The sequence below is a fragment of the Odocoileus virginianus genome, chromosome 16 (genome assembly GCF_023699985.2).
Source record: "Odocoileus virginianus isolate 20LAN1187 ecotype Illinois chromosome 16, Ovbor_1.2, whole genome shotgun sequence".
Taxonomy (NCBI): Eukaryota; Metazoa; Chordata; class Mammalia; order Artiodactyla; family Cervidae; genus Odocoileus; species Odocoileus virginianus.
The window spans coordinates 53,282,743-53,296,353 of record NC_069689.1 but is presented as its reverse complement, the minus strand read 5'-3'; the positions used below and the strand labels follow the sequence as shown (position 1 = coordinate 53,296,353).

Genomic DNA, 13,611 nt, shown 5'->3' with positions numbered 1-13,611 from the left:
GGAGGAAAATAATGGTTTTGAGTTAAATTATGACACAAGCTAGAAAAATATGTATCTTAACAGATATAACAGAGTACAAACACAGTCAACTGTGTCTCTAAATACTGGCAGGGGTGGTACAAACAGTTCAAGTAAACAAATGGTCCCAACATCATCTGGTTAACTTCACATGGACACTGGCCTGTGAGCCCCTAGTCTTCAACACACGGGCAGCAGATACACGTGAAACAGTCCAGCTCCGAGGCTTGAGAAGAATTGCAACAAAAGTCACCGAGACACTAGTCTTCCCACTTTCACGGAGTTGAAGAGTTTCAAACAAAAACATATGCAGAAACGGAGCTGCCCTTGTGATGGGGCCGAGAGAGAGCGGGAAAGGCCACCTCTCCTGCCGAGGGGGGCTGGAGGCTCCCTCCTCACGCTCGCAGTTCCCGAAGGACAGGCTTTCTTTATGCACAACCGCCCCTCCCAGTTTACGTTCACTTTCCTTGTTCCTGAGTAACCTCTCCCCGTTCTCCTGATTAGAAGCTCTCTCTCTGTCTACGTGATCCTTGGCTTGCACTGACATTTCGGCCACGGAGAGAGAGGTGGTGGGTGTGCGGGTGGGGGTGTGCGTGTGTGTGTGTCTGTGTTTCTCTGCAAACCCATGGACTGCAGCCCGCCACACTCCTCCGGCCACAGCCTTTTCCAGCATGAATACTGAAGTGGGTTGCCATTTCCTTCTCCAGGCGGACCTTCCTGATCCAGGGACCAAACCCAAGTCTGCTTCGTCTCCTGTGCTGGCGGGTGGGTTTCTGCAGCACTGAGTCAGTCACCTGGCCCTTGGCCTTGTATTTCTGCCGTGAAGAAGGATATGCCAGGGTATCTAAAATTTACCTTAGAAACACACACTAAGATGTTATGTCATCAAGTCTGGCAGGACAGAGAAGCACACCCACAAATTCACTAGAATTTCTGGTTATTTCAGCTGGTGGATTAAGAGGTACCAGAGCCTCAGATGAGGCTTTGAAAAGAGAAATAAACAACTAAAAACGAGAGAAAGAAGATCTGTAGATGAAGGCGTGTAAACGCTGCAGGGAGAGGGGAGTACTACGGATCTCCATAACCTTTCCTTTCTCACCCCACGAGGACACCACCACCGCGAGCCAAGGAAAGGGTGCTTTTACTGCCAGCGGCGTCAGCAGCGCAGTAGAGGCGTTACTTCCTTACGACAGCATCACAGGGCACCGCGGGTCTTGGAGAACCTCTCGTTTGGTCACACTCAACCACGCCCCAGAACAGACTTGAGGATATAAAGGACTGGCGTTGTGAATATGGGAAACTTTCAAGCATCATGTTAATATGCTGTTTTCAAACCATTCTTGGGCACCCTGAATTTTATCTGGAGAAACTCCTAGAGTGGTCTCCTACCTCTGAGATCTGACAGACCTCTTGTGTCGTCCTGCAACTTCTCCACTCCCTGCAACCCCTAAGGAGGGCCAGGGCCTCCCATCTTCTGACCGGCCGGGTCGCACCGCCCTGTTCCATCTCCCGAGCAAATGGTTTGGGATCACTAAGAACACACTCTCTCTGAAGGGATGGATAAATCAACGCTTCAAAGGATAAAATGCTATGTATCTATTGGCGTGTGCATGCTAAGTCGCTTCAGTCATGCAGCTAAGTCGCTGCAGCCTGCCAGGCTCCTCTGTCCGTAGGAGTTCCCAGGCAAGAATCCTGGACTGGGTGGCTGTGCCATCTTCCAGGGGATCTTCTCGATTCAGGGATCAAACCCACATCTGCACTGGCAGGCGGATTCTTTACTACTGAGCTACCTGGGAAGCCCCAGCATGCATGTGTTAAGTACTCATTAAATATCGGATTCTATTTTCTTCCATGAGCAATGGGTATAATCATAATCACTCCTTTACTGCTAAATGATTCAACAATGTATCAAATGTTGAGCTGTGTTTTACATACATCACCTAATTTATTCTTCTAACTACCCTGTGAGGGAAGACCGGCAGATGAGGAAACTAAAACCATAAGAAATTTAATAATGTGCCTAACAGTCAGTTAAGCCAGAATTTGGGCTGACATTCTAAACCACCACTTAAAACTATCTTCTGCTGCCTAGATTGCACTGAAAAACGCAGACCAATGAAACAAACTAAATATTCTTTAACATATGGACTTTGAGGGCTTAAGCTTTGAAGAGATGTGAGTTCTAATGACTAATCAGCCCATGCTCACACATAACTGTGGTGTCCTATGTTTGGTATTTTTCATTTTTAATTACTATCATTATGGACATAGAGGACAGTGTGTGGTCCGTGACTTCTGGGGACATTTTTCTCCGCTGCTTTTCCCTCCTAAGGGGCGACTTGGGCTCTCTTACTCCACGGTTCCATGACTTGTAAAATATCATGTTCCTCTAATACCCAAAGGTCTCCCTTTTCTAGCTTCACCTTACTGCACTGTTTTCAAGATCCTAAAAAACGGTTTTTAATATCCTACCATGATACTAGGTGTGTATACATCAAGACCTAATATATCCCCAAGTTAAAAAAAAAAAAGTTTACACTAGATTAACATCTAAGTATTTATTGATGTGATCAAGCTATTGATACTTCATTGTTGATTCTTCTTAATCAGATTTAAGCCACCAACCTAATTCAACAAGCTCTCAGGAATTAATTTTCAGATGCAATGTTAAGCAAAGTTCTTAATCTTAACTGCATTTCAGATATACCTGGAGAGCTTTTAAAAATTCTAATGTCCAGATCATACCTCACGCTAATAAAAGTCTCGAGGAGGCCTTGAGGCATCAGTATGTTTTAAAGGTTCCCAGGAGACTGTAATGTACAATGAGAATTCCCCTGTGATTCTAATGTGCAGCTAAGGAGGTGACACACCACATAGGTGTTCATTCATTTAAAAAACAAAAGTATAGCTAAGGCTGGCAAGACTGCTATGAATACTGGCATGTTAGTATATCATTTCACCTAATTATACTATTCCCTGGAATTTATCCTACAGAAATAATTTAACAGGTAAAAATTTGTAAGTAAAAAAAGAAGTTTACTGCAGCATTCATTAGTTAATTTCTGTTAGATTTTAAGGTTAAAATTAACATTCAACATTAAATGGTTTGAATACTTGTGATAAACAAAATACTTTAAGAGCCTCAAAAATAATTAGAAAGACCAGAGAAATAGGTAGAAGTATCATAAAGTGAAAATATATCAGAATACATAATGGAGTATCAGCTACAACCATTTAAGAAACTCCATGCAATGTGGAAGGTAATATCTGACAAAGAAATAAACCTGTCTTCCGGTGGCAGCATTATGAATAATTTTGTTATGTTAACCTAACTGTTTAACACCGGCTAACTCCCCCTCCCTATGGTCTTCCTTGCTTCTGGCCTAAGTCACAAGACAGAGGCAGCTTAGTGCAGGTGTCACTGAGACTGCTTCAAGGGAACATGGAGAAGTCAACCGCAACACAGAAGTCTCAGCGTGGACTCTGACACAGTCATATTTAATCTGTCCCCAGGACAACAGCAGGCACTTCAAACAGATCCTCCGCTAAGAAGCAGCCCAGGTGGCTGACCTCTCCTCACTCAATGTATCTTCTCTTGCTCAGCCCTCCTCCATCCCCAGATGACTTAGGTCAGCCAAGTGAGAGAGATTTCTATTTAAACATTACTTGGGTTGATCCACTGACTGCTCGCAGAACTTACGGTCCGTTGCCTATTCCACAACAGTTATTGGCTTAATATCTACTTATTTCCTTTGTCTGGGCTTCCCTGGTGGCTCAGATGGTAAAGAATTCACATGCAATGCAGGAGACCCTGGTTCGACACTGAAGTCGGGAAAATTCCCTGGAGAAGGGAATGGCCATCCATTCCAGTATTCTTGCCTGGAGAATCCCATGGACAAGAAGAGCCTGGCAGGCTATAGTCCATGGGGTTGCACAGAGTCAGACATGACTGAACAACTAAGCACATAGACACATGTCCTTTGTCTACAAAGTGCCTGATGTTACTTAATGAGAATGAAAACACAGGCACGTGGGAACTATTTCAAAAGAGAGGACTCTGTCACTGCTGACTAAAATTAAATTCAAAGTTGGAAACGGAAATGCTAACTATTTATTTATTAAATAAATGTTATTTCTAGCATGATAGAAATGCTTACAAAACAGCATTTTTAAGCTGATTTAAAATAACCTGTTCAAACCTTATTGATTTAAATAACCTATTTGCAATAGAGGGAAAGGAATACACATCCATTTTTTCTGACAAGCATTTGAAACTCAATATGACAGCAAGGTTCCACAATAAACTGGAAAATTCTTAAAAAGATGGGAATACCAGACCACCTGACCTGCCTCTTGAAAAATCTGTATGCAGGTCAGGAAACAACAGTTACAACTGGACATGGGATGGGGAATACATGTAAATCCATGGCTAATTCATGTCAATGTATGACAAAAACCACTACAATATTGGAAAGTAATTAGCCTCCAACTAATAAAAATAAATGAAAAAAAAAAAAAAAAGAAGAAGAACTGGACATGGAACAACAGACTGGTTCCAAATAGGAAAAGGAGTACATCAAGGCTGTATATTGTCACCCTGCTTATTTAACTTATATGCAGAGTACATCATGAGAAATGCTGGGCTGGAAGAAGCACAAGCTGGAATCAAGATTGCAGGGAGAAATATCAATAACCTCAGATATGCAGATGACACCACCCTTATGGCAGAAAGTGAAGAACTACAGAGCCTCTTGATGAAAGTGAAAGAGAAGAGTGAAAAAGTTGGCTTAAAGCTCAACATTCAGAAAACTAAGATCATGGCATCTGGTCCCATCACTTCATGGCAAACAGATGGGGAAACAGTTGGAAACAGTGGCTGACTTTATTTTTCTGGGCTCCAAAATCACTGCAGATGGTGATTGCAGCCATGAAGTTAAAAGTCGCTTACTCCTTGGAAGGAAAGTTATGACCAACCTAGACAGCATATTAAAAAGCAGAGACATTACTTTGTCAACAAAGGTCCATCTAGTCAAGGCTATGGTTTTTCCAGTGGTCATGTATGGATGTGAGAGTTGGACTATAAAGAAGGTTGAGCGCAAAAGAACTGATGCTTTTGAACTGTGGTGTTGGAGAAGACTCTTGAGAGTCCCTTGGACTGCAAGGAGATCCAACCAGTCCATCCTAAAGGAGATCAGTCCTGGGTGTTCATTGGAAGGACTAATGTTGAAGCTGAAACTCCAATACTTTGGCCACCTCATACGGAGAGCTGACTCATTTGAAAAGACCCTGATGCTGTGAAAGATTCTCCTCCTGAGAAGGGGACGACAGAGGATGAGATGGCTGGATGGCATCACCGACTCAATGGACATGGGTTTGGGTGGACCCCAAGAGTTGGTGATGGACAGAGAGGCCTGGTGTGCTGCAATTCATGGGGTCGCAAAGAGTCGGACACGACTGGGCGACTGAACTGAACTGATGACAGAAAGATTAAGAGCTAAATACGAATCCCAAGCTCCAGGGTAATTGTGACCATTAAAATCAGCTGATTGACAGGCTTCAAACAGTGAAGATTTCGTGATTCTACAGATAAACTATTTGCCTTACCTATACAAACCAGTAACTTTAATCACAAGTTGTCACTCTGAAAACTAGCTTTTCCAGTTCAGGAAGAAGAAAAACTAATTTTTGTTCATTAATCTGGGCAGGACTCATCTTCAGGCATGAAGTTCATGTGACTTTATAGTATGTTACGGTCATTAAAAAAAAAATTTTAAGAAAGGAACCCATACTTAAGTCTAACAAACTTCTAATGATCTTGTCTATCTTTTTAAGTCCCACTGCCCTTACTCAGCACTTTTCATAATTCAATTGATGAAATGGATTAATCTTATTTAGAAGCAATCAGACAAGTAAACGAAGTCAAAATAAAGACTGGTCACGGCCTACATGTGACATTTTTCCTGGTAACTCTTCTCTACTCTTTCCCCAGAAACTCTGCTACTTATACAGGAACCATAAAACATTGATCCACTCTCCCTGATTTACAGCACCGCAAAATAAGTAGATTAAAAGGATCAGGTGAGAACTCAAACTATTTATGAACGGTCAGATTTTTTCTTAAATTTCCCATTCATCACAAAATTAAAAATTCTAAAAATTACTGGAAAAACAAAACTTATACAAAAAACTTAGGTCCAAAGCTTTGACAGATTAAACAGATATACAATTATTCTATTACTGTCTGTGTGTGTTCAGCTGCTCAATCATGTCCGACTCGTTTTGACCCCATGGACTGTGGCCCACCAGGCTCCTCTGCCCGGGAATTTCCCAGGCAAGAACACTGGAATGGGTTCCCATTTCCTCCTCCAGATCTTCCTGACCCAGAGATCAAACCTGCATCTCTTGCATCTCCTGCATTGGAAGGCAGATTCTTCACCACTGTGCTACCTGGGAAGCCCATGTCAGATCACTATAAAAGTTTCTAAACACACAGTCCCAACATACTTTACACTGATCTCATCATGGAGCAGGGACAAAGAGCTGGCAGAGCAGCCCTGATTCAGGGCCTGCCTCATGCTGAACAACAGCGATCCCTCCAGTCTGCCAGGAACCACAATTCACATTCTTAAAATCTACAGACCCTGGGGGGACAGGCCAGTTGCAGCAGAAAGAAACAGCACGGCATGGATGGAAACATGGAATGTGGTACCAGCTACAGACCCGCTGGACAAATTTTCTTTTCTCCCAGGGAATACTTCACATAGGCCCGGAAACTAACTCAAGGATATTCAAGAATATTTTAAAAGCTCAGTCCCAACCAGTGTTTAACTACTTTTAGAAAACCAAAAGCATCTGAAAATCTACTTTAACAGGCATGTCACGAAGAGCTTCTTTCACTAATACAATGACATGATTTCCTTTAATAAAATGTGAAATATAGAAAGCTAGTCACCGTACATAGTAAAAATGGTACAGCTGATCCCTAAACAACTCAGGTTTGAGCCGTATGGGTCTCATGTACATGCGAATATTTTTCAATAAATCCACTAAAGTACTATACAGTCTATAGCTGCTTGAAACTGAGGCTACAGAACTAGAGATACAGATGGCCAACTACGGGACTTGCGCATTCATGGATACTGGGACGAGTGGCCGGTCCTGAGCGACCACCATACACTGAACAGCAGGACTCAGCTTTTCAGAGTTCTTTCATTATAAATACGTGTGATGGTCCAGGTGACAAGGCTGATGTTCTACATGTAGATGGAGAACAAAGTTCAGGTAAACCAAACAAGGTTTCACAGAGTTAGGGCTGCCTGAGGGCTAAAACATGATTTCTTAAAAAAAGATTCATTCCAAGCAATCTATTCCTAAGCAATTTAGTACAGTTACTCATGTAGATTAATGAGCTAAAACAAAAGCTAAATGCTCCTTTAGATTACCTTTTAAAAAGGTACTGAAGGTATTCTACTGAACACTTGTACCTTAACAGAACTATTTTCATATTAGCACATATTCTCTAAAATGGTCTGCATATAAAAAGATCTTGGAAGATATTTCCAGTATAAATATACAGAGAATTTTACTTTACTCAGTACAACCTTAAAATGAAAATCCATATCCTATTAAATAGGAGCAAACTGGGTTATACATGTAGCAATTACAAAAATATTGTTTCTCTATACATGAAAGGTATAAGATCTATATGAATGCTTGTTTTCAAATGCTTTAATGCCAAATAAAATGCTTCCAGAAGTCCACTAAACAGATAACACTACAGGTAGCATGCCATTGTGCTACAAATGCATTCCACCGGAATTTAGTCTTCTTTATGCCGTTCTTAAGTTATCTCAGGATGATGTTAAAAAACAAAAACAAACAGTAAAAACACACATACATTTTCAGAAGATGACCTAGCTATATATTTTTTCACTTATTCAAACATGCATACTCATGCAGTATCTATTATGTTTCCAGGTGTGAGAAATAATATTGATGAATAAATGAGACAGCCAAGATTCCTACCATGTTGGAGGTTACAGTATAGAGAGAGGTATGATTACAGTTAGAGGTAAGTGCTTTAAAGCAAATAAAACAAGGTGCTTATGGCAGAAAATTCCTTGGAGTGGAGACACAGGCTCTGCACACAGGTGCCAGAAGATGGTCTGAGAAGATACGGCAACTGATCAGAATCACGTGAAAGAGCGAGCATGTGAAGCTGCCAGGACAGAATGTATGAGGCAAAGGGTTCAGCAAGGACAGACAGCCTGAGAAGAGGCAAGCAGCTGGCCAGCACGGCTGTGCAGGGAAGGTGACGGAAACGAAGAGAACGTTACGAAACGAGGTCTCAGAGCTCTACACAGGTCAGACCTCACAGAGCTTCGCCGATCATGCAGAACTAGCACTGTCTTCTGCGTGGGGTGAGAACATGCTGGAAGGAGTAAGCAACAGAGGGGAAAAAAAACAAAAGAATGAAACTAGTGATACTAGTAGTATGGCTGGTTAGTGTTAGCAGCTTTGGTGGTGTCAGCCTCTTGGTGACTCCAGAGACCACAGCCCGCCAGGCTCCTCAGTCCATGGGACTTTCCAGGCCGGGGCATGTTGCCACGCGCTCCTCCCGGGGATCTTCCCGACGCAGGGTCCGAACCCCGGTCTCCTCCCCTGCAGGGAGACTCTACCATCTGAGCCACCAGGGAAGTCGGGTGCTGCAGGGTCAGGCGGACAGCAGGGACTTCTGATCTTCACAACAACTCTGACACACAGGTGCTGTGTGCCCACTGTTCCTGTGGGAACAATGAGGCTCGAGGAATAGCTTGCCCCAGTCCACAGTAAGTGAAAAACCCAGAATCTGTAGTAATTCAGATCTAATTCCAAAACTTCTGTACGCTTTAGACTGTCCACAGTGATACCTACCCCCCACACTGTCCAATTATGAAGTGAAATGAAGTGTCAGTGTTGCGCAGTTGTGTCTGACTCTGCGACCCCATGGACTGTAGCCCACCAGGCTCTGCTGTCCATGGGCTGCTCTAGGCAAGGATACTGGAGCGGGGAGCCAGCCCTCCTCCAGGGATCTTCCTGATGCAGGGATCGAACCCAGGTCTCCTGCATTGAAGGGGGATTCTTTGCCGTCTGAGCCACAAGGAAAGTCCATATCAAATTATGAGGACACATTCAAATTCTGAAAATTCTAAGTCTGCTATAACACTTATCAGAAGCTAGTCAGGTGTCAGGTATGGTAGGGGCTTCCCTCATAGCTCAGTGGGTAAAGGATCTGCCTGCAACACAGGAGACCCAGGTTCGATCCCTAGTTGGGAAGATCCCCTGGAGAAGGAAATGGCAACCCACTCTAGTATGCTTGCCTGGGAAATCCCATGGACAGAGGAGTCTGGCAGGCAACAGTCCATGTGGTCCCAAGAGCTAGATACAACTTAGCGACTAAATCACCACAGTCAGGTATAGTAGGCTTTCTGTCAAAATTTTTATAATATCCAAAGCAAGTTTTCAACTGTAGAAAAGCACAAACTAAGAGGCCACTCCTCAGAGAAAGGGTTATATCATCCAAATGGAGAATCCATGGCTGGCTCCAAACCTCAAGGTCTGTGCATGTGGTCCAACAAAATTCAGTAAGCCCAGGATGAACTAAGCTAATCTGCCGGCGTCCAGCTGTTGTCACACAACGGCCAACCACCACTCAGCCTCCGCCTTCTCCCCTTGTGTGTCGCAACTCAAAAAGAAAGTTCAGTTTCTCGCTAACATACTTGTAAGACCCCGACAAACCAACTGCAGAGAAGAACACCTCTCCAGTACTACCACCACCGTCACTTGCGGGGGGAGCTCAAAGATACTCGCTGAGATACCGCAAAAGGCCCCATCAAATGGCAGAGAGTAGACAATGAAGCTCAGCAGTGCATCTGTTTGGAAGAAGATACTCACTCACGGCTGCCCACGCACCACGAGTACCGCAAGCCCATCCTATCTGGGTCCTGGCTTTAAGAGCAGAGGAGGAACGGCCAGGTCAGGCCTCCCCAAAGGCGTGTTTTGCTGAGTCTACTTCTGACAGGAAGTGCAGCACCTAGTTCCTTATTTGAGGGTTACTGCAATATCTTTCATGAAACCACATCACCCTCACAGTGCCAGACCTCAAGGAGTCCTACGGCATCAACCACAGCTCCACGGAGATGGAGGGAGAGAAGACAAGCGCCAGCAGATGGGGGCGGGGAAGGAGGACCACTGATCCATCTTAAAATGAAGGGAAAGCCACTACCTTAGGTGTTACGAACACACACTAGACTATTTATGCTTCACACACACGTGCAGGTTCACTAGGACTCTTAGCACTGATACTCTGAGTTTTTGCCTTCCTTCCTTTCTGACACAGTACAGCCACCTGCCCTTAACGACCAGAATGGGAACAGCACAAAGGAAGAAGAGCCCATCATTTGAACAACTACTCTGTATCAGCAATTTGGCACAGATTCCATGCTGCTGAATAATTTAAAACACAAGTTTTATAAGACGATAGTTAGAACATGAGTTGGAAAGTCTGACAGACTTGGTTTGACTCCCTACTCAGACTGTACCACCTGTGGGATCTTGGGCTAGTCATGCTTCAATTTCTCAGCAGCCCAATTTCCCCGTCAGTAGAGTGGGAATACTAGGTTTGCTGTGAGATCAAGCGACCCTGACTGTAAAGTGTTACCAGCATAGCATCTGGTTCTCCCAAAGCGCTCAATAAACCCATGGGACGCCAGGGGTGGTGTGACTCTAGTTAGCAAACCAGAAGGCAGTTTCTGAGTATTAGACATTTAAAAAGCAAAGGGCACGGAGACCCTGCTTGCGGGGTAACGGTCAGGCAGCCACCCCTAAACCACTCTACCGCTAGGAGAAAACAGGACTCCCAGTGCCCTGCTGTTTCACGAGATAGCATTACAGTTGTGCAGTGAACCTGACCAGGAAAAAACATGTTAGAAATTGGGATGGTGGTGTGCAGAGACGTCACGCTCACAGTAAGCTGAGTGCTCGTCTCACGGACGATGAATCTTTGTCCCCAGCTCTCCAAATAAAGGGACGGGCTAAGTTCCTGAGAATTTCACAGGCATGCTCTCATTTAATCTGAACAGACCTATGAGGTACATGCTGTGACTTCCTATGTTACAGATGAGGAAAACTGAGGTTTACAGAAGACAAATAATAGGGATGAATTCAAGTTCTGCTTTGCTCATTTTTAAGGCCAAACAGCTGAATGCCTACCCAATGTGTATGTGATCAACGATCAAGTATGTAAAGTGCAAATCTCCTTATACACTCTTGCTGCAAAAATTCTAAAACCAATTAGAGCATACATGTATTTACTGTTAAGAGTAAAACACTACAGTAATTAGTGATTGTGCAAACTGCTAATGCCACTATGCACTATACAAGAGTGTTTCAGATGGTTAAATTAATAGAGAAATAACTTAACAGTTAATACGAATATTAAAAGAGTGCTCTAGCTAGATAACTTTATGAAGATCATCTTACTATTTCTGAGCCACTACTGTTTACAGAAAAATAAATGATACAAGGAAGAATTATATTGGATATATAAAAACTAATTCTGATTAACTGTTTGCTAACTTGTTCATAACACCAAATAAACACTCACTAGAATAAATGCTTTAAGTTGCACATCTCTCATTCCATTTAAGCCATGTGCCTTTCAAGGAAGATTCTATTTGTAAATGATTCATGTCTTATAAGAGAAAAAAAAGCTGAAAAGTGAACATTGCCACCTTCAAATTTTACAAAGAGGAGACATGTCAAAACCATGTATAGCCACTATGACAAATTATCCTCAATCCAGATAGAAACGTATAAAGAAATAACAGGAAAAAATGAGGTACCTCAAATATGTTTTGCTAATCAAATGTCAAAACAACAGACTTTATTAAGAATACTTCAAGGACATCACAATACACAACCATGCCTCTGTATCTGCAGGAATTGGTTCCAAGACCCCTCACCTATACCTATATCCAGGGATGTTCAAGCCCTTTATAAATGGCGTATAAAGTGTGTATGGACAATAAAACTGTTGAGCAAAACCTTGCCAAAATGACTTTCCTAATGCTAACCACGTTCAACAGCTCAAGGACCTTTGAAAATCACTAAATCAAGAATCCTAAGTGCAAAACTCTTCTTAGAAAAAACACGCTCTGGAAGAACTCTCATGAACTATAATTTTCTAACACCTACCTGTTCAGGGACACTGATGTATCAACAGAAAGTGAGTATGTTGTTAAGGAATCAAGACCGATGCAGACAGACACTGGTGATGCTGAGAAGTTACCGCTTTTCCACTACAAGACTTTCAAAACCATTAAACCTTCATAAACACATAGAACTACTCTTTATACTATTTCATATTTATTCATGTACGATACAACTTCATTCTACACTGGTGATAGTCAGCTTTGGCCAAATACGGATTTTGGTCACATAGGTTTATTCAACATTCCTTATTTTCTTTGCTTAAAAATCATTTTCATTTCTGTTAATAATAAATGCAGGTAAGATGTTCAAGTCATTCTTCGTCCTGGTATGCCTTTAAGGAAATTTCAAAATTCATCAAATAAAAATAAAGCGTAATATACTAAACGTGTGTGTTCCTTAGAGGGTAGAAAGTGCCAACTGATCCTTCATTTTCTCTCAAACATCATCAAGTCCTATGCTCTAGTTTCATGTTTTCTTCCACCTGGGTCTATAGTCAAGTCAGAAATACTTTCAATATCACATGCTGTTGGTCACAGAAACTTTGTCACCACAAATTAAGGTGTGTGAATTCATAATTCTTTGAAGAAAACCTCTGAGGCGTAAATGTTGCACCAAGAATAAACACAGGCTGGGACTATTTGCATGCACACTGCAGGGGGGAGAAGAAGTACACAGCAGGAGGCATGAGACGTGTGGAATGGCTCTGTTGTTCTGACCACCTACCAGGACCCACTCACCTTCTTAGAAAGACCAAGGCAGTATAAAAGACCACGGGTTTTAATTCAGATTTCCCATCTGGTTCAAATTACTGCCCCATTACTTGCCAGCTATGGTGATCACCTGTTACCTGAGGATAATGTGCCCACCCCCAAAGGGTTTGGGAGGGGAGAAAATATATGAGAATTCATCCAAAACGCCTGACACAAACATAATAAATGGTAACTAGTGTAATTGTTAGATAAATACAAACATTATCCTCAGAATGTACATTTTGCAATTTGCCAGCAGGTTGCCAGATAAGGAAATCCTGAGATCAGTAGCTGAATGGCTTTTTAAAAGAGCAAACAATGAAATGTCAAAATTCTTAAAATGCTTCAGATTAGAAATTTACCAAAAAAGGAAGGGGGATGAGGGGGGGCTTTACTGAAAATCAAATCTATGAATCATTAGTTTGGTTAAAAGTCTGACAAGGTTACCAAACATGCCTCCTCACAAAATTGTATTAAAGAGTTTTGAAACAACCAATACACAAGTTTGTGAATAATGCCAATTTACTAACCACATGGCCTTGGGCAAACTAGCCTTTCTGGGTCTATCTTCTCATGTGTAAAAAAAATACTG

At 42.4% G+C, this 13,611-nt stretch overlaps 1 protein-coding gene across 9 annotated transcripts in view; it reads right to left on the bottom strand.

Moving 5' to 3' along the window:
• The window catches only part of AKAP13 (A-kinase anchoring protein 13), a 314,021-nt gene that overhangs the window by 154,942 nt on the left and 145,468 nt on the right, over window positions 1-13,611 (bottom strand). Inside the window, exon 1 of one of the 9 annotated variants that reach the window (XM_070478211.1) lies at window positions 9,952-10,039. The exons of the other annotated variants lie outside the window; for them this stretch is intronic. Coding sequence (XP_070334312.1) covers window positions 9,952-9,989 — 38 coding nt within the window. The 5' untranslated portion in view covers window positions 9,990-10,039. Of the gene's footprint in view, window positions 1-9,951; window positions 10,040-13,611 lie in introns of those variants that run through there. 9 annotated transcript variants of the gene reach the window in all.